Below are 22,966 nucleotides of genomic sequence, written 5' to 3'. Positions count from 1 at the left end.
ATACCAACATGAGTTTTGAGGGCAATCGTTTTTTTCGTAATTTCATCCAACGAGTACAATGTAAATGAATTTATTGAAAAAAACCACTGTCCAGCTTGTTGTACTCATATATTTGGGTTATAATATTTAAAAAGAGAGATTTTAAGAGTCTTGGAAATTTCTGTAAAGTTGAATATTTTTTCTTCAAGTATTATAACAAAACAAAAACTGAGATCCATATAATGAATCAGGTGTTGGATCATAACACAGCTCCGACGCACAGTATTTTGTTCAGTACAAACTAGGGAACTACAGTCAATTCAAAGAATAGAATAATCAATGATTTTATACGTCCTCCTTATTGACGTCTCATAGTGAGTCGCCCAGAACAAGCTAAGTCAACAGAAATATGTAATTCAATGGCTTATGATTCTTTGTTGTTTTCTTAAATAGTTATTTATCAATTGATTATTAAGAAAGTTGAGTTATATTTTTGAATATAGAAAGTATTTAATCGGTATTGTTAAGAAGAAAAACACTATCAAATCTACACCCAAAACTGAACATTTTTATTGTAGAACTTGGTTCAATATTTATCGTAGGATGATTCTTGTACATTAGAGCAATCAAGTGATAAGTGAACTTATCACTTGTCACTTTATCAGTTTTTAATAGAGATGATTAAAAATAGAAGTTCTCCAGGAAATTCTCGGTTCTACTTTTATGAACTCACAACAGTTTCAGCAAATCAGTATTTGTGGAAATACGTGATATTTTTTTAACATTATGGCACTTACAAAATCTTTGTTTTAGGTTTCTTGGCTCTAGTTTTAAAATAAAACGGCTCTAATATAATCAAATTGATACCCTGTAATTTCTCCACTCAGTGCCGCATTTATGGGAAACCTGTCTTCTCATTATTTTTGTTACCCTAACCAAGTCTTTCATTGGTAACAATAAGCCTCATCTGGTCAATCAATATCATCTGCCTGCCATTTCTTCATATCCAAACAAAAAATACTTTGAGAAGTGGACAGTAAAAACTTCTCCCAAAACTTTGTTATTTTCCGTTATAGTGAATTCATTTAATTCTTTTGCAAAAATTATTTCATAAGTCGACAATAGAATGTTAATGATCTCCGTGGATTTTGCAAAATTATATTTCGACCGTCGCTCACCTCAAATGAATAAATAAAAATACAGAGAGCAACTTGTCAGTAACATCTGTTTGTGAGTATTGTGACCAGAGCTTCCGCCATATCTCCTATCTATGTAAATGAATTATCAACAAGTATATTTTTCAGAATCTCACTTTGTGCTTTAATTAAACGTTTGTTATTTCTAGTGTAGCTTGAGGTTTGATTTCGGTACGCGTTTTTGTGTTTTTTTATGTTCGTTACATTAGTAACACAATCTATTAGACTCATATATGTATGTATGGATGATGCTCGTCAGTTTGGAAGAGTTCCAGGTGCACTTAGAGTTCACAAGTTTATGCTTCATCACTGGCCAACTATTTGCAGCAATTAAATGATTGAGTTTCTTTTTTTCAGAAGCATTTTCTAATCGAAGTAGTGCAACGTTTAGCAGCTTAGCCCCTTAGCACCTTCATAAAATAAGTCATTTCCTTGGGAAAAAATTTTGGTATAACAGAATAATGGTTTATGATCCACACATTTTTTTACACATGGTTTTTTCAGGTGGGAAATATTTTTCGAAACTAATATTTGAACTTGTAAGTGTTGCGCTATGATTTCATTTAATTTTGATAAGTTTAAATCTTTTTGCAAATTAACAAAATCAAAATAATTATCAATATTATTGTTATTTACTTCATCTACCCAAAAATTAGTATTTTTTTCTTAAATCCATCCATTTTATAAAATAAATGAAACGCAAATTTAAATCGTTAAAATCTTATTCCGCGAGAGCCATCGAACATCTGTATGAAATAATAATTGCTCATGTTCTCACCAACCTCCTGACAAAATATTGCGAATAATTGCAGTTTAAATCGTTTTTTAAATAGAATTAATAGTTTTTATAGATTTCGCTAAAACCTTATTTAATTCTATAGATAAACTTTTTGCAGCTAAATGTTGTTTTTGTATTATACAGTGGGTCATTAATAAATCAAAAATAGCTACTTGCTGAATTCTTTTAGTAACACCAGAATGTCTGTCAGAATATTCTGTACGTTCGTTACTTCCAACGATAAGAAAAACACTTATAAGAATTTCGGGAATTTGTCTTCAGTGCCGTACTAATCATGAATTACGTAGAACAAAATTAAGTAAATTTTTCTCGTGGATAGGCGAAATGTCTGCGAATCAGTTAACTTTCTCCGAGGACCCGAGATTGAGAATAGCTGGATTAGTTAGCTAGTAACTAGTAATAAGTTAGGATCGAGGATTGCTTTTTTTAAAGATAATTGAGATTTTCTACCCATCAGTCAGTATAAATCTCTTAGTTTCAAACCCTATTCTTTGCTCTTAGTAAAGATGTGTTCCATTTAGGCATGCCTAGATTTTGGTTGTTTAGAGGAACTTCTGTATATTTGCTTCTACGGTTGATAAAAGTTACTGGAACCAACCTTAATTCATTTGCTTCAATTCGCTTCAATTTTTTTAATCAGTTTCCTACCTTATCGAGGTGAAACTGTTGTGTGTTTGACGCTACAACAGAAAATATTTGTGACACTAATTAAACGGTGTAGTATGCAAATTTGGCTGCTAATACTTCATTGCTATTTGGCAGATTAGCTGTAAAGAGGAGATACAATAGTAGCTCCACTACATTGTGAAATTCTGGGTTTAATTTAAGGAATGGTGTTCGATCTTTAGGTAAGGATTTTATGATTTTACTCAAGAGGTTATCCAGCCATACATTGTCTAATGCCTGGGTAATGTCTCTAGGTACGATGCAGTACAACATTTTTTATTTTCTAGATCTAGTCTAGGATAAATTTTGTTAAAAAGGTTCATAGAACAAAAATAAACTATATCGTGGGAAATACTTGGAAGCTAATAAGTAATTTATTTCATGTTTCCAATCATGAATTCAATGAAACTATATGTTAAGATCGATTATTAGTAAATCATTATATACATTTTGAAGTGTATCTCGAAAGAACAAAACACGACGTTGTTATTTCTCTAAAAAATCATTAAATCGTCAAATTTAAAATCAATATTTAAATTGACGCTTCATAGAATTATTAAGCTTACTGATTCATTCTAAGAGAACGCTCTCGACATCTTTCTATTCCACTTGACTTGATGGGAACACCTAGTCTTACATCACCAGACGTTTAACATTCATATTCAAGTAATAAGAATAATATGAAATGAAAAAGCAGTAAAAATTTCTTCAAAAATTCTACCGCTTCAAATCTAGTGAAAATTTGAGTAAGAAATGGAAATTGATGGAGGGTGTCTCATCATTTTTTTGTTTCCAAATGTTCACTTTGTTTATCAAATAATATGGTACGTCGTATTCTATGGTTTTAACAAAACCTCTTGCAAGCAAGCTCTTGGTAAGTAAAACCATTCTTTGGGCATAGATATTAACAACTGTCACACTATATTTTCAATATCTCTTTTGGATCCAAACTTTTGATCATAGATCTGAATAAATAGAAATCTGACAGTCCGGACTAAATGCTGTTTGCAGTAGGAATATAATAATATTAAGTTCGTCGATCTTATTTCGCGTAACTTTCACAGTAAATGATTTAGCATGTGTTGATTGTAAGAGAACCCGCTTTCGATGGTCTAAACTTGGATATTTTTCAAATAAACCCTTAAATATTAGCATAATCTGTAAAGTATATACCTCGGAATTGATGGTTTGACCATCTTGAATGATTTCAAAGTACATACATTTTTCATAATTCCCCCAGACACACAACAAGACAAGGCTCTAAATGATCCCTCTCTGCGACGAGCTCTTGTAATTGTACTTTGTCTAACCACTCATTTTCGATGTTCGGGTTTGGGTGAATTTATTGTTCATTGCAAATAACAACGCGTCCAATAAAATACTAAAATTCAACTCTTAGTTTCGCTTAAATTCTGGTATACTCTTGTAGCTCTTTCCGGGAACTTATAATTTTAAGTGACAATCTATCTTGAGAAGGTCCAAGGCAGTCCGATAATTGGCGAGGGCAAGTACTAGGCTGGATTTTTATGCTTTCCTTGTAACCTCAATATCCCACTTAGGTGGATGACCTGAGCGGGAACGATCTTCAAGCGTCAAATTTCCACTATACAAATGATCAAACCAACGATGTGCTTTTCAAGATAGGACATGTCTTAAGTGATGCTCAAGAATTTTCACATATGAAAACTGATATTATTGGTGATAATTAATGTCTCTACTTCCAGCTCTGGTGATTTTAACAGGAGAAATTATTCAGAATAAGGATATAAAAAAATTTCTGGGTATATAGGTAGCTGCAATACAAAACCAAGAAATGTATGAGAGAGCTAATACCTGATGTAAATTATGCTAATGAGATAAGTAATAATACTGATTATAAATATGATTTCAACTTCAAGTAAAATGGCAAGGAAGTATCAATTTTTAGAATACTTTCTTTGATGAACGTCAAATACATATCTATATGAGAATATTAGTCAACTCACCTTCAAAGTATTAGCAAACCAAGTTATGTTCATAGTGGGGTATGATCCAGGTGTTGAACAATTTGCTTTGATCTTCTCACCAGGAGCAACTTTATGAGCTTCTGTTCGTAATACAGGACCATCTTCTGGAACATCTGGAATAATTAAAGTAAAATTCAATGTTATGTACAAGCGATTTCGGATGATATCGTCGGCACCATGGTAAAATAACGAATGTGAAAAATCGCTTTTTTTAAGTTCGATGGTTTCCCGTAGTACTAAAAAACGGCTACCTATTGGTAAAATGATGAATCTGTTAGATGGTAGTAACCCAATGTCATTTTCACGAATTCAAAGCTTTGCTATATTTACGAATAAGATAATCAACAGCTTACATAGTTGAACAAATAGAAAAAATTCCCAAACGTTATAATCTAAACTGGCGAAAATGCCAGTTTCGTTAGTTAGTTTCGTTTATTACCACTAGACAATTGAATGCGCAAATTGAACCATTGTAATGTATCAAATATGGCACATTCGATAGTATATATTGTAATTTTGTCTCTGCATAATTATTCATGAATGTTTTTCTAGAATTGAAATCTTATTTCATTGTAAACTATCTCATTCCTCAACTGGAGTGCGTAGTGCTTATTAAATTCGAACCTTCAGTCGCTAAAGGTCTGTTGTCAGGAGGAACTCCGATACGTCCACAGCATGAACTTTTTTCAGCCGTTGAAGTGTTTAACTCCCCTCAAGCTTCACTTTCTGAATACCAAAAAATCTATTTGATCTCCAGTCTGTTTTGACCACGCCTAAAGGAGCAGCTGGGCCGATTTTTTACGGGTGCAAGCTAGCTGTTTTGACTATATATAATTTGGGGAACGCAGAAGTCAATTGTTATACCTAGAACGAAACTGAGGGAAAGAGGGATAGTATTGAAATTTTCAAATTCATTTTGACCACCCTGAAGTAACCAAAGTTCGCATGTTGTCTGACAGTTTCGGAGGGTAGCAGAAAAATTTTAACTTTTCTTGAATGTGCCTGTATGCGTTACTCATTTGGAAACTATTGATCATGTTTATTTTGAGTTAGGCTATTTGCAAATGGAGTGTGACTCGGTCCACTCTAAAATTGAGGCTAAAGCAAAAAATATACCAGTACACGTACCCTCTGACTGGAATTGATCAGATTGGCGTGTACAAAACCAAAACCTCGCGATGTGACTAGGCTCCATCATGATGATTTTCTAAATTTTCATCGTTATGAAGACAAATTTGTTCCAGAAACCACTGAGAAAAAGAAAAACCTAATAAGTTCCAATTCTTGTATGTGGTTGCAATACAGGAAATGTAAAGTGAATAAAGTTTTTGTCGAAACTAATTTAGATGGCATTGATTTCGATGTTTTGATCCGAAAACGAAAACGAAGGAAAAAATTCACTACTTCCAATGATAGCCCTCCTGAACCTTTTATGCCATACGATGGTCAGATTCGTATATCGGAAGTGAGAAAAAAAAAGATTTATTGCATCTATGCAATCAAGGGCTAGTTCCCAGGGCACACAGGTCTTTTTATAATAAGCTTCCTAGTTCCAAGTCAATCCGTGATTCTCTGGCGGAACCCGATAATACCGAAACTGAACAGTAAATTTATTTTTCATTTATTATATGTTTTCGATTAATCGTTTGTAGAATGTACCTGAATTACTTTACTTACTGATTATTTACTTTCCATTATTTATATTATATTTTTAAAGATTTATTGCGTTATCTTGTGTTCAATGAAAGTTGTTCTTAGTAAAAAAAACGTTTGTTTTCAACTTTTCATCCATTATCATTAATTTCCTTCTTGTATCCTATATGAATGTAAAGTAGCGAAAATAAATGCCATGAAACTTCATATATATATATATATATATATATATATATATATATATATATATATATATATATATATATATATATATATATATATATATATATAATAAATAAAATTAAAATGATACCTTCGAACAATAGTTTTACATTAAAAGAAATCTATAAAAATTTAAAAATTGAAAATAACCAAACGCGAAAAGATTATATTCAGTGTTTTGGCTTTCCTGAAAAATGCCAATTTTCAGATTCATAATTTAGCATGGTACCGACGATATGATATCTCAAGTAAATTGTGAATCTTGGAAATGTTAATCTGACACCTGGTTAGGTGCTAGGAAACAAGAATTTAATAAAATTCATACACATTGAATCTCACAATTCAATATAAAAAAAAATAGTATAGACTACAACCATAAAACTTGTATACGACAACGCGAAAGCATGTCTGAAACATGACTCAGAAGCATAACTAAAGCATGACTAACTTAAGCATAGAAAGAGGAGTAGAACAAGACGACGACACCGAACCAAATCTGTTCATTACTCTATTGAAATATATTTTCAAGGAAATTGAGTTTGACGATAGAGGTATTAATAAAGATAATGAAAAACTTGATTATTTTAAATGCTTCGTTGACCTTGTACTAATAGCAGACCGTCTCGACTATGTCAAAAGTATGCAGATCTGTGTATCTGTGATTTGTGAAATAAGCAAAGATTCAAAATGGGCCGACTTCAGTAAACTCAATTATGCCTTTAAATCTGAAATTCCTTGTTTATTTGAAGAGATAGGTGTTGGAAATCAACTGCTAACATGCGATGGTGAAACTTTATTTTTAACATAATCTTTCATAAACGAAATCCAAGTAATGGAGCAATTGTAGGTTTAACTATGAGGGACTGAGTGACAAATATAACATTATGCAAAAAGACGGATTTAACGAATGCGATAGTTAACGAATTCAGAATAACTGAACTGATATGGAACTGGGCGGGCCATGAAAATCGCTGGACCAAAAGAATTATTGAGTTAAAACCCATAGAAGATGCCGTTAGGAGTAAAGGACGCCCATTGACACGCCGGTATGACCTTATCAAGAGGGTGGTTCCCAGTTGGATGACAGTAGCTGGGGAACTTGTACAGTGGTGAATATTAAGCGTGACCTTTGTCCAGGAGTGGAAAAGACTGGCTGTTTGATGACGATTAATATAAAATTAGTTGACGGTTGAAGAGATTTATTAGAGAAGAATTCCAAATGAGGTGTCAATACAGAATTTATTTGTTTTGATTGATTCTGGGGTTTCTTACATAAGCATACCATGCATTTTCAATTATAGTAAAACATCGTAAAGCACTATTTTCATAGAAAAAATCGATAATATGCGAATTATCCTGAAAAATTGATATGGAGACGAATCCTGCCATCAAAATCTGATAGAAAATAACAAAAAAATAAATATCAAGATACTATATTAGTTATTCTAAAAATTTTCGATATGAAGTTTTAACCAGCCATAGGGAAAGATATTTTTTAAGATAATCTAAAATCATATAACTAGTCTACTTACCCTGCTACAATATTTAAAATACAGCCAACTCTCAAGAAAATTATTAAAAAAAAGATCTTAACCCCATATAGTAATGTTTCAGCACGAGATTCGCAATTTTATATATTTCCTTATACTTTGATAAATGGAAAATTTAGTGTGATAGATTCTAAAATTTTATTCGAATGATAAATATAATTTCTATTTGGTTATTACGTTGAAGAGAAATACACAAAAATTGCATGGCTCGGGGTCATATGCCACCTAATTCGCCGGTGCTGCAGAGAAAGTTTTCATTTACTTAACCATACCCACTTCTGATCTGGTATAAAATTTCTGCATCAGAGTCAAAAAATCATTCAATCAGCTACTTTCTGAATTAAAAATAGCAAATTAATTCAATAAATTCCAGAGATTGAGAAAGGCATTTCTGCTTGAGATACCTTAGTATTCTGTGGCAGAATTCGACAATCTACCATAGATCTGGTAGACAGGCATAATACAATTTAGTATAAATTGAAATTTTACATGTATTATTATTATTATTACTACTATTATTATTATTATGATTATTATTATTCTCCATTCGAAGTTATATTAACAAAATTTCCCATTTATTGTAGACGTCTGTATTATGTATAAATGACCTTCATAACTGCGTTTACACAAATCATTTATATACCTAAATAAAATTCTACAAAGCTTCAGAACAAAAAGAAACAGAAGAAATACATAAATAGACCTAAAAATAATTTAGAAGAAATACTGTAAATAAACCGCCTGCTACTAAAAAATTGTATATAAATAAACATCAAAAGACTTCCGCCTTTTATAAAGACATGTGAAAGACGTCGCCCAGAAAACACCGCGTGAATTCGCAGAATTTTTAAAATTCCTTAGTTGCTGGACAGAGCCGGCCCAGGAAATCATTCTGTGAAATTGTTCTTAACAGTATATTAACAGTAGAACAGTTTTCTTCCATAACGGGGTTTTGTGTTATTTTTCTTCATTATGATTTGATACGTGCCATATATACTAATGAAGAGGCTTGCAACTATAAAAATAATGGAACAGATTTCCAAATTTCTTTGACAGAGTACGGGGTAGATCTTTCAACTTCCGGAAATTGTATCGATAAATCACTTCAGCCATCTTCAAATTTTTGATTCCACTCACGAACAAAGCCAACCTCATAAAGATTTCGATTTACATTCGACTCATTCTCCGATGAATATCCGCTGCATTGCTCCACCTGCAAGAAACGAGAAAACCAATAGCGACAGCAACTTAACTGAAAATGACCTGCTGGATTTGCCAGTAACAGAACGTTTGAGCAGGACTGATCCGCTGTCGCCTACTATGCATCTGCTGCATTTAGAGGTAGAGAAAACAACCTTCATAAAATGAAAAATATCAGATCTCTATCGAATTCCAAGATTTTGAATTAGCATAACGATTTATTCGTAGCTGACACCAAGGCGATACTATGAATATTTATATTAACTATATCATAATTAACATTTTCATTTCACATACATTCCAAATATCTTTGGAAAAATCCCGCTACATGCTCATGAATATTGGGTTTCGTGACATTATCTCTTATACGGCTATTTTCAGGATAGTAAAACAGCGACCTCACTGGTAACAAAACAGTCCTTTCCAGAAAGAGTGGAGAGCGCGCAAATACATTTACTAAGATTTCTGACATTTTCGATGTGTAAGATGAATATTGAAAATGACGAATCGCTCACTTGCGACAGCAAATGGCTCGAATCGAAGGTATCAAAAATATTGAGAAACAGTAAATTGTTCTATTTAGAACAAATTTTGATAATAGACGCCTCTTGACTCTGGATTAGAAATATTAGAAAACCTTTCAGCTCCAGCATACGTTCAATATAAGATTGCAAGAGATGATGAAGACAGTTTCAATATAACCAAAGACTACTTGAACCAGGATTGATAAGAATCACACTCTAGATTTTCAAGGAGTACTGCACTACACCAGCCGTGAATAACTTATGCAGCAGAAGATGAAGTGGTGGATGTAAATGATGAACAAATATTAAATTATTATTCTACATGTAAAGACTGGGAAAGAACTCTTGAAAATTATGCTTACGTAGCAGCAGTATTCTGGTACTTGAGGTGTGCTTGTCATTGAATCAATGTCTCTTCAAGCTTGCCTTGAGTGGCCACCACTTTTCAACCTTGCCTAAATGGCCTAAACGGCAGGAACCATTTTATCTTGCATTGACTAATATGTAGATGCTTATGAAAAATATTAAAAGAATGATGAACGTAAAAAGGGTATTATCCATAATACGGAATTTTTTTTTTTCGGGTACTTTTAATAGGGTTTCCGATTCACATTCAGTAGTTAGTTATCAGCTGTGCAAGTGTGCGGTGTATTTGAGGTCAAATTATTCTTTATTAAAAATTTTATGAACAGTATGTGGCAACCGTGACAAGATCGACCACCAACAAGTCGATTAGCAGATTTGGTAAACGTGCTACTAGAGCCCAGCACAGAGCCAAGCAGTTAAACAAAGACGGCAATATCTATCAACAGATGCTCAAAAACTGATTTATAGTTGAAGAATGTCAAGAAGAGGTACTATCCAGTATACAATGGTTTTGTCAAATACTTTGACTAAACTTGAAGAAATTATTAGAAAGTTTTTTGAACATAAAACCTGTTAGATCAACTCCAATATACGAAACAATTTGCAATATCTTCGCATCGAAATCTTCTAGGTATTCTCGCAGAACTGGAAAGCAAACATATCCTTGAGATAGTTTCGGTACGAACAATGGAAACATTTTTCAAAAAACATGGTTTTAGATATAAAACAGTGAATGAAAAGGCAAATAGTAATTGAAAGTAGTCGTTTGATGTAGTAGAGAAATGAGTATATGACAAAAATTCTGGAGTAATTGTGGTGGGTTTGGATGAATAATGCGTTATTATTAAGTTCTAAGCATGTTGAGGAAAGTTCTTCAGATCATCACTAAGATATTAAAGGGACCCTTTTCTAATCTTGATTTAACAAAAATCTGTTACCATAGCTACATGCACACAGTGTAATTGTGTTGAATAACACCTCGTATCATTAAAGACAAATTTCTATTTGAACAGAACATATTTAGTAAAATATTATTGATACAACTCATAGAGGTTTTAGAACACTATTTTAAGATTAACTCCGTACTAGTGTGTTTTAAATCCAATCAAATTAATATGGTTCCAACTGAAGAGACAGAAAAGAGCTAAAAACACTTTACCCAAAAATTCCTCCTCAGTTATGGAACTGATAATGGAATGATGTTCAAACAGTAGCACCAAGAATTGAAGAAATGGTATAAATCTCGTAAATCGAGTTGAAAACCAATATATGCAACAAGTACCAGTTTTAAATAGACATTGTAATTGATTTAAACGATAGTGATTTTGACAAATATGAATTTGATATCAATTATTTAGAATAATTGTATCATAGTACAAGCATTGCTAGTGAAGTTTCAGCCTCGTAATGAGGCATAGAACAATCTGCGTCGTGCAATCCAGAACAAAAGACGTGGCAAGTTGAGTAAGGGTATCGTTTTGCTGCATGACAATGCCCGTCCACATGTGGCTAAACCAAAGATCTCATCAAATATTTTCAATGGGAAACTCTAGATCATCCTCCCTGCAGCCCTGATCTGGCGCCCAGTGACTGCCATTTGTTCCTGCCCAAAACCTCTCCTCTTATTGTAATCTTAGAGTATCAAGGGGTAGTTTTGGCGGGCTTTGGTGTTTCGTGCACATTGAAATTTTTGATTAGCTTGCTTTGAACTATCATTGTGTCAAGTTTTATAACAATTAGATGAAAAAAATTCCGTTCTTCGCAGTGTACCTTCGTTTTGACGAGGTTGGGAGCAAGGAGTCTGGGTTTCGAGCTCATGGAGACTTTTAATATCAGCTATAATTAAGATTGAGATTCAGAAAAATTAAACGAAACCCAATTTGTATAAAGATTGAGTCTTGAGTCAGGATTTTTTATAAAACGAGGTTGGAATTCAAATTTTGTAGGTTTCTAATTGTGAAAGTCTCAGGACACCTTGTGAATAAACAGGGATAGAAATATATTTTGATTTAAATAATTTATCACGCCGACAATTTTTCAAAATTCAAACCACGTTCAATTAACATATACGTTCTTCTAACATAATTAATGATTTGTTAATCCTTGGGTTAAAGCTGCATTTAGTGTATTGTTTACCAATTAGATATTGCTCCAAGTTCAATACTAAAGTCCACAACTCCGTTCGTGAATTCCCTTGGCATTACAAGTTAATCTACGGATCATGTAACTTCAAATACAAGTTTTCAACAAACCAAGACAACATTATTTCCAGTTATGTCTTATTTCTCAGAGGACGATTCCTCGAAATCGTGTATGAAGTTGTAATATATGAGAATTCGATTCACGACAATTTGTTGATAACAATTACGAAAGTGTCTGCGTACTAAGCTTATAGAATATGTGTGGTTTGAAGTGCTTTGAAGATTATACCTCAATAAATTGTTTAACCACAACTGTATACAACAAACTTTGTAAGCACAGTCACTTAGAAAGTTCATTTCTGCAAAGATAATTGTGAATAGATAGATAGATATTTTAGTTTCTCGCAATACCTGATAATTATGAATAAATGATTCCAATATAAAATTGTATACAAAAGTAAAGAGAAAAGATGACGAAATAGTGAAATAAACTGACAAAATTAACATCATAGTGAATTTACAGGATTTTAAACGTTAGATTAGGTTAACCTAACCTAACCTAACCTAACCTAACCTAACCTAACCTAACCTAACCTAACAAATTTCCTTTTTTCCTTCTACCTTTTCCTTCCTTTTGCAAAAATTAGCAGAAATCAACTGTCATGGCTGTATCATATTGCTATTCTTTCCAAATTTACATTATTCTTGGTGAAGCCTTCTAGGCTGCTCGTCACTGCCAGTTTCAAAATTCTCAAAAAATGATAGATAAGTTTAGAGAAAGTGAATTTTTAATGAAATTTTGGCAAGCAAGTGATTTGTAGACATCTCATTGCTCTTTAAGTACATATCCATAATTTGTATCCATAGTCTCGCCCAAAAAATCCTTCACGACACTCACGAATGAGTTTCGAGCTCTAAGTAGTTGATTGGTTTGGATTTGCTATGGAATTTATATCGCCAAGCGATTTTTTATTTTGTAATCCGAAATAAGTTATTCTATTTTTATTCATAGTCTACAGAAAGTTTTTCATTAGTACAAGTTTAATGTGAAGCACAGGAAAAAGCATTTTTTTAAGAGGCACAAACTGCATATTTTTAAACCACAGCTAAAATTCGAGCTTCCCTGAAAATTTGTTCACCATAATTCATCCACTACAAGATTTCGTGAACCTTCCCTGATTAAAATTGTAGCAACTTTCAAATCTCTACATATTTGCTACTTGTAGCAGTTAACGTACATTTTTTTTTGAAAAGTGACGGATATTTTCATAGGTTTCTTCTAGTTTCGCAGAATGGTGAATTGCTATGAATGATTTTGGATCCCTATTATATGACTTTATGACCCTAATTTTATTTTGATGAGTATGTATGAACAATCGCCATTCATTCGAAAAGAACTTGATATCAAGTTTCCTCATTTTAGTTATTTCAATTTAGCTTCCCACATCACCTGAGAGTAAATAATTCCAACACAAAATCATACAAAAATAATACACAATAATACACACAAAATCATACACAAGGGAAGTAAAAAGAATAAAGAAAAGATCTATTATCGATTACGTTATAGTGAACTTAAGAAAAAGAAAAGCGATAACTGATACTAGAGACAAACACGGAGTTGAGATTGGTATTGATCACTTCCTGCTCATATCAACGGAGGGGAAAAATGAAAAAATAGATGAAAATGAAGAAAACATGTACATTTCGAACTATGAGAATATATAAATTAGAAGAGAAATACGTGACAAAACGCTATCAAATGAAGGAATAAATAGGGAAAAAAATATGGAAATGATATCTGGCTAGAAGAACAGTGGAAAACTACTAAAAATACAGATAACAAAGTTAAATACATAGTAGCCGAAGCAACTAAAACGAGTTAAGTAGATTTCGGTAACAAACTAAAAAGTAACAGCAAGAGAAACCAGATATTATTCTACTTAACAATTAATTCTTAAATAAAAGGCAAGAAACAAGACGAATTGTACATAAAGGCTGAAAATGGTAGAATTTAAACGGAAAAGGTTAAGAATGATATGAAGAAAGGTGAATTTCAAGCAACGTAGAGGACCAGCAGCAAATAATTAGGAAAATAGAGAAATTAATAACATAAATAGGAGAAGAACTATGGTGAGAAGAAGGATATCGATAAGAAGAGAATATAGGAATGATCAAATAGCTAAAACATGGAGAAGCTACAGAATGCGACAAAATAACACATGAAATGCTGGAATCAATGACAAAGAGAGCTTTATACTTATTCACTAAAATATGCAACCTTGCTTGGAATGCGGCGAAGATGCCAGAAAACTGGGTCACCTTGTTACTAACAATTTTAACTCTGTACATCGATGTAACTGTACAAAAAAAGATAACCAAACATAGAAAATACAATAAATTATGCACAAAGCGGATTCCAAAGAGGTGAAAGTGTACAAATGTAGTTGTTCGCGGAATACAAATGTATTAATTGGATTAAATGATATGAAAAATGCTTTTGACAAAGTGGCAGGGCAAAAATATGGAAGAGTTTGGAAGAAGACGATTAGATAATAACTCACGAAATGCAATCAAAACCCTATACAAATGAATTGTTAACTACGTAATTAGTAAAACCCTAATATCTTTCCTAATAATAAAAAGAATAGAACGAAGTAATAGCAATGGCTATCTTCATCAAAATAACCGTCAAGAACCTGTATTTAAAAGCTCAAATTTAATACAGAGTAGGGTGCAAATGTACCATAACACTATTAGTGCTTATTATTAGTGTTTTAATGATATAATTGAGAAATATTCAGAATAAAACACAATCTACTCATTTAAATTATATTTTTACATCAATAAATGAATGAACACAATCTGAAAAAATATTATGGAATGATTAGATGCAACAAAAACTAAAATAATTATGAAAAAAGAACAAGAATTTTACCTATACCTTGAACATTGATTGATTTAATTGTCAAATTTGTTCGAAACTGTTATAATTTTGAATGTTCTGCACATACAGAAATTTCGAAATTCTCTATCTTCACTTCTATCGCATAACAATCTGTTATCTACCAATAACTTGAACAGGTCATTCCTTCCTTACGTTTAATTCTGACAAAATAGTCAACGTGGATAGTTGCGATTTGTCTTAGTGGTATCTACGGATTATATTTTTTCTAATCGATTCTTGGCTCAACTTCAAAAAACATTCTCATCCAAACGATTAATTTTCTATTCTGAATTTTTTAAGATCTACAATTTATAGGCGTTGATGCCACAAATATCCAGCAGATGGAAAAATAAAGCCATCAGCTACCGATTACTTTTTATTTGTGCCGTGATTTTCTTTGCAAATTATCTGTTGTATCAACTACACTCTTGGTTTTATTGTATTGTGAGATAATAGATTTGTTTGTGGGTTATATTCCGAATCAGTTTAGGGACCGTTCACACTTTCAGAATTGTCGTTTTCAGGTCGATGACTTCACCACCCCGCGAACGACAATTTTGAAAGTGCACATGCGATCGGTCCTAAAACTGGAATTTGGTATTTGATCTGCGCTTTTTACTGGTAGCCTCTCTACTTATTTGTCATCGAAATGTTCTGTCGATAAAATCATAACTGTCGCATTTTTTTGCTACGTAGGAAACTAAGGTCTTAATTTTCATAAAAGCAAATTCTTTTTTATGTTTTGCTGGAAGTGGTTTTTTGAAATATGAGAATCCTTTTCACGCAGCATAAGGAAAGATTCTCATCTAAAAGCTTATTAGCTAGTTAAATGCTGGTAAAACAATTTGTGGTAGTTGTTACATATCCTGTAGATAGATGATTTACCAGGTCCATCAATACCGTTTGTCCTTTGCATTTCTCAGGTTTTTCACCTACTTTAACCAACTAAGGCTGCATATTTATTGTCTATGTTGAATTACCAAATCTAACCTAACCTATCCAAAGCCTAGGTTTTTAAGCTTCACTTATTCAGTTTACTCTTCATTTGAAGCCAAAAAAGGAACCTTGTATCGGATAGTGACTAACTGCTTATCCAGCGATCATATGAATTCTAGGATTCTTATAATTCAATGGAAAACCATCAGAATATCTGATTTTGGCATATTTATTCGTGTGTTTTCTTTCATGTCCTGTTTCAAAATTGTCGAATCTTAGAAACCTCATAATCTATTGGAATCTGTTGCGAGACAAAGCACATAATAATAGAGGCCAACACAAAGTTGATTCTTGGTTTCATACCACATATATTGGCTCTTTCGCGAAGTGACCGGCTTCAAAAATAATAAGTAGACCAAAGAATGCTTGCATTTCTTCTTGCACAAAAGAAGAAAAGGCCTACTCATTTTTTGCATGAAATGATCGGCCTCTTCTGTTTTATAATATCCATAATATTTAGTAAATGAAAGTAAAGAAAGTAATGGTCAGCTCTTAAGGGTAGGTATAGGGGAACAATCCTCCCGACCATCGATTATAAATTTGATAAAAATACCATTTCCAGTCCTAAAGGAAATGGTGCAAAACAAAACCTCTCCAAGCACTGAAAATGCTAAGGAAGATGTGGAGGGCACAAATAACCTTTATATCAAAAGTCTGGACCAAAGAGAATTAATCTCAGTGGCCCCAATGGAAATAGAATGCAAAAGAAGCGAAACTACCGTGGAAGAACACGAACATTTAGTGAGCCAGACGAACCTGATGTTTGATCTTACTGCGAACGTACACGGCAATTCTGAGACCAATCATCACATATGGGCCGGTAGTTTGAGGCACTAGAACAAGTCTTAATACAACGAGGAGCAATCTCTCGCAGGTACAAAGACTGACTTACATATGTGCAAGGTGAGCCATAAAATAATGCCAAATAACTTCAGTAGAAGTGATTCTAAATTGTACGGGAAAGCGTGGCAGAAGAAACATAACTTAAATTGCTTGGTGTCGACATCACTAAAGGAAAACCAACCTTTAATATTGACCGAACCTGGAGCATGTCAACTGAATACTACGCTGTAGAAGTAAGTGGATCAAAACACCATACAAGAGTTGAACATAAATGTCATTTAATGCTATACGGACGGATCTAAATCAGCAGACAGAACTGAATTAGAACACAGGCCAAGAATTGAACACTCTAAAAACCTGGAAAACATACCAAGCATTTTTCTAGCTCAAGTAAATCCAAACTTATTTGGGATAGAAATATTAAACGAGCTAGGTAAGAGTGATTAAGTTACCCTACAATGGATTCCGAGACATACCAGAGCGGAGGAGAATGGAATTGCTGATTAGCTCAGTAAAGCGGTGGCGGATAAGTCCATCACGAGACTCTTCTGTGGTATCAGCAACAGAACAATGAGAAAAGCACTGGGAGACTGACAAAGATTCTTCTGAGAAACTATAAATAACCAGAGAAGATCTTCTAAATGTATCAACCTAAGTAAGAACAATCTACGAATACTAACAGGAGTCCTATCGCAGTACTGTCGTCTCAATGGACACCTAAAGACGCTAGACTTGCACATTTGTCGCACGAGGACGAAACCTCTATTCATATTCTCTCATGTCAGTTGGGATTAATAATATCACTTTTAACGTCATTTGAGGAAAAAATTAATCCCAGTTATTTCAAAATTAACATCATTATCCAGTTACATAATTGTATTTACCATTCGATGAAAACACTTAGAAATTGTCTTTTTTCATAGTATTATGAATTGATAAAAAATCTGCTCACCATCTTTGTAATATTTCTACGAATAAATCTAATTTCAACTGTAATCAATAATCGCAACAAAACCACGTTCTATACGTTCTATCTAACTCCAATAAACGATGAGTATTTGAAAGTGCTTCAGGGATTAGACTTCAATGAACTCCTTAGGCCCCGAAAGACCTAGTCTTATAAATATGAGCAAAGATATTCTTTTTACAGACTTAAAGATGATGGAGTAGCAACAGCTGTTAAAAATAGAGAGCGGGTGTACCGGTTCAAATACGATATGATTAAAGCAGCGAATGTATTCAAGAAACTTCCTCGGTGTCACAAAAAAATTACTTCGGAGACCTCAAATTTGAAATGCAAATTGCGCTTATTCTTTGCTTTGATATTCCGTTCAATGTGTTTCGGTTGCAGTTAATTTGTTTTATTGAAACATGTGAAGAAGCACAACGAAAAAATGTACTATTTAAAAAGAGTCAGAACTGTATTTCTCATATTTATACGAGGTATATGTTAAAGAACTTTACAGATGACTTTCATAGACCAAAACAAGTTTATTTCAGTGAACGTAGCAAAAGTCGCTTAAGCACTATGGAGTATTGAAATTGTATTTATATACGGTAGACAAAGAAAAATTTCCGTGGTGTAACATACTGTAGTAAAATGAACTTATTTAAATACGAAAAATAAGCTATAACAAGTAGGGTGTTTTTGTAACATTATAAAACGGAAGAGTGGGAAAAACGAACAGAGGAATAGAATCCTGCTCAGAAGGAGAAACGGACAAAGAGAACATATAATTGAGCTTTGTGTGAACAACCACCTAAAAATAGATAATAGAAAGAAATATACAGAATAACGAGAGAAGAAATTCCTACTAATTACGTTTATCATTTTAGAAGGAAAATTATTTATTTTTGTTATCCTTACAAATAAAATATTTTTTTAACATGTTGCAATAGATAGATGGTCATATTTCTGCTAGATCTTTACTTCTACATGCAAATTCTGCTTTAATAATACCTTGTTCAGGAAGCGCGGAATCGTCGCGAGAATTTGAATGCGAATAAGTTGAGTCTTGATGAAATCCGCATGTACATTACCGGTCAAAAGTTTTTGCACACCCTTTAGTTTGCGTAATAAACAACAAATAAAACCAATACGTATTTAAATTTTTTATTCATCGATGTAGCCCCTTTTTGTTTTTATTATTTCAGTGCACAATTTTGACATTCTTTGTAAAAATGTAGACAAATAATCATCGTATATTTGTTTCAGGATTTTCTGGCACTGCTTTCTAACTTCCCCTTCCAATTTATCCCATAACAACTCTATCGGGTTGAGACTCGGCCCCTGTGGCGGCCAAATCACTACTTTCAGTACATTGTTCCTTTCCAAGTCTTACAAATACTCTTCGTACAGCTTCAAGGTATGCAAGTGATAGTTGTCATAAGGTAACATATATTATGTGCCGATCAGGTTCTGACCAAAACTATATTTTTATACCCTTCTTTCGACCAATTTTCCAGATTCCAGTCGCCGAACCTCCGCCGCATACGTTCTTTCTTTGACCTGCGCACAAACACTTTTTTCTTAGACCCAAATAATTCAAACTTTGCCTATTCCATAAAACTTTCTGCCACTCTTCATGCGTACAGTTTTCATGTTCTTTAAGTCACTACAACATTTTTATTTTATTTTGACGTCTCAAAAGATGTTTCTTTAATGCCACCCTTCCAAAAAGGCCTTCTCTCACTCTCATTTTTAATGTAGAAGTACTCAAAGATCACTAAGATCACTAGATTTATTGATCTGCTATCTTTGACTCGTGAGTGGTCAATCACATTCACTGATTAATACCATATGTTTATCTTCAGCGTTTGTGGTTTTTCGAGGCTGTTTTCTATCACGAAAGATCCTGGTGGATGCATATTTTTTCGCGTTGTTGTCCACGGTAGGTGAAGGTATTTTAATTCGGCGAAAATGGTACGGACCTGCGATTAATGTACGAATTTCAACTTAATTTTGCAAGAAAGAGAACAATTCGTATACTACCACTATTATTTGACAACTCTCGTGAACCACCGTCATTTCATGCAGCAATACATGTTATACGAGTATATGCAGAAATACATTAATGCTCATTTTGGAGAATGGATAGGCAAATGAACATTCGTTAAGTGGCCCACATGCTCATATTATCTGAAACCCTGTGATTTATTTCTGTCTGGTCATTTGAAGGGCGGTGTTTTTGCAAGAGGAGCTCGCACCCTTCTCGATCTCCGAACTGCAGCTAAAGAAGAATTTGAAACTTTTCGTGGACAGATTGACGTGCTTCGCCGGACCTGCCTCTCCTTTGAGAAACGTTGCCGATAATGCATTGATCAAGATGAGCATCATTTTGTTACTTGCTTATAATATGAAAATAGAAAATTTGTTGATTCTAAACAAGTTTTCTCAATAACTTTTTAGTCGAATTTTTCAAGGAAAAATTAGACTATTACGGTAGGCATGACTAGAAGAAAAATGGGGGGCACATCATTTTTCCCATGTTTTGAGACCTCCTGAACACGATTATGATGGTTTTTCAAATGTCTGTAGTTATGAATATTTCGAGGGGTCGCAGTGCAAAAAAAATGGTTCTTGACTTTTGCTCACCTCTGCAGGTCAAAAGAAAAGTGACTGAAAAATGAAATTTCACATGTAGGTTCAATTAGATGCGAGATGATTTCCTGTCTATTGTCGAAACTTTCCATCTCCACCCCTCTCCATTTTATGGTCATTTTTGTTATATTTTCTCATTTTTGGCCAGAAAAAGTTTAACTAGAGGGTTCGAACTTCGCATGAAAGTAGGGGTGATGTTAAAGAATTCTCTTTCTTAAGCTCAAAGTTTTCTTCTTCTAGCACAAAACGTCCAAAATCATTTTGATCGTTGTAATTGTTGAACTGGACCGCCTCCTAGTTAATGAATAATACGAGTATGATCGTTGCTAGGGTGATTTTTTTTACTTCCCATTTTCGAAATTTCTTGTCATTATGACAATTTTTTCTTTGTTGTCAATTGGAATTGAACAAGAGGGTTCAAGACCACCAGGTCTATTGAAATTATGAATTTTCATTCGAGAGAGAGAATTAACTTGTGAAATGAAAAGTTATTGAGGAATAGCAAATTTTCCATATAAAGAAATAAGATTGAGAATTGATATCATTTCCAAGAAATTCATTTTATGGAAAGATTTGCTTGTGTATCAGTTAATTTCTTCATTCGACGAAAAATTCGACTTTCGTGGTGGAGCTCTGCTGCTCACGGCTTTTTTTTAATATTTATTATATACAATACCTCAGAAAAATATGTTTTCTGGAAAATAATAGGAGAATATTTGATTTTTCAAAACTCAAATGATGTTAAAACCTAGCCTTCCACTGAGCAGTGACAAAATTTTCATCTCGAATGGGAGTCGTTTCATGTATTTGGGGATACATTGTATATCCGGGAAAAAGTCCATAATGACTTTTTATCAAAGGAAAATAAATATTAAATGTCAAATGTGTTCCAGAAAGCGTCTTGCATGATTTTTTTAAAAAAATCAGTAGTAAAGTAAATTATCAGTCGATAGATATCAGCAGTAAAATCGCTTTTTGCTACATAGGCACTGAAGTTACTGTCATCCGCTTCATGTTCGACAGCAGTCGATTTCACGTCAACTAGCTCACAACATTTTAACATTACGAATGGTTTAAGATATTTTTTCTATTTTTCTGCTATTCATATAAATAAATGGAAAGAAATAGAATTTGCATGCTTTTATTTAAAAAGGAATCATACTATACAGATGTGCATCATATGCAACACGAGACGCATTACCTATTAAGCTCGCCCTAATTCCAAATATTTTCGCAATTACTCCTGAATCTGGGCGATTTCGAAATAAATATAGAATGTAACTCCTCCCTTATTATTAAGATTTGGGATTAGATTGATTAGATTGGCGTTTTCAAGAAATAATAAAAATTTTCAATACTGTCTATTATTTGATCAATTCCTCAATATCGAAACTAATGAGAGATTTTCTACCGTACCCTTCACAATCCTATTCCATTATTCTGTTATTTTGACGAATTATTCGAAAAGCTCTTAACAATTATTGTACTCCTAGGTTGGACTATCAATCTAATACGTGTTGGAACGAAAGGGTCTACATCCCATACAGGTAAGAAGATGAGTTACGTCCCTATTTTGAAGTGCTTAGTTTCTCCAAAGCTTCTCAAAATATTCCGAATGTTATATGGCACTCTTAATTCAAAAATAGCCTTGGTCATAATTGGAATATAAATGATTTTTTTGTATACAGCGAAATTTATTGTAATATATATATATATATATATATATATATATATATATATATATATATATATATATATATAACAGTCTAAAATTGAGATCAAATTGAGAAGTAATATATTTATTTAATATGCAAGAAACCATTAGTAATTAGTAAGTTCAAGGTATAATAATAGGAAGGTTCCTACTCAAAATTTTTTCCATTCTGATTGAGGTATCTCTAAAATATGTGATTTGGACCCATCAACTGCTTTTTTAAGTATAGAAAAATGTTGACCTCGTCATTTATTTTGGATCTGCGAGAATAATAATGCCAAACAAGGACAGTTAGAAAATCAAATTGATCCTCTGTACGATCAATTCGATATTTTAACTGTTCAAAAACGTTTTGGTCTGAACTGATGTGTCTTCTGCGATTAGTTTTCCTAATTTTTTCAAACACTTCTAGGAAAAAATGCTGGCATATCACTTAAAACTGAGCGTTCTACATTGCTATAGTGGAACGATTGCAATGTTTAGTTTTTCCGAAAAAACTGGCGACCATTAGCTTCGAAGTGTTTCTTCGTGCCCGTATAACTTTTGTTTGACTTGGCTCATTT

General features: G+C 33.0%; 1 protein-coding gene across 1 annotated transcript in view; it reads right to left on the bottom strand.

Annotated features, from left to right (window-relative positions):
- The window catches only part of LOC130441447 (uncharacterized), a 189,432-nt gene that overhangs the window by 67,458 nt on the left and 99,008 nt on the right, over window positions 1–22,966 (bottom strand). The window contains exon 4 of the mRNA XM_056775140.1: window positions 4,626–4,759. Within this exon, the coding sequence (XP_056631118.1) occupies window positions 4,626–4,759 (134 nt within the window). The remainder of the gene's footprint in view (window positions 1–4,625; window positions 4,760–22,966) is intronic.

Source organism: Diorhabda sublineata, chromosome 3 (assembly GCF_026230105.1).
Source record: "Diorhabda sublineata isolate icDioSubl1.1 chromosome 3, icDioSubl1.1, whole genome shotgun sequence".
In the NCBI taxonomy this organism is placed as follows: Eukaryota; Metazoa; Arthropoda; class Insecta; order Coleoptera; family Chrysomelidae; genus Diorhabda; species Diorhabda sublineata.
Note: the sequence above shows the minus strand (reverse complement) of the source record. Positions and strands in the feature narration are given on the sequence as shown.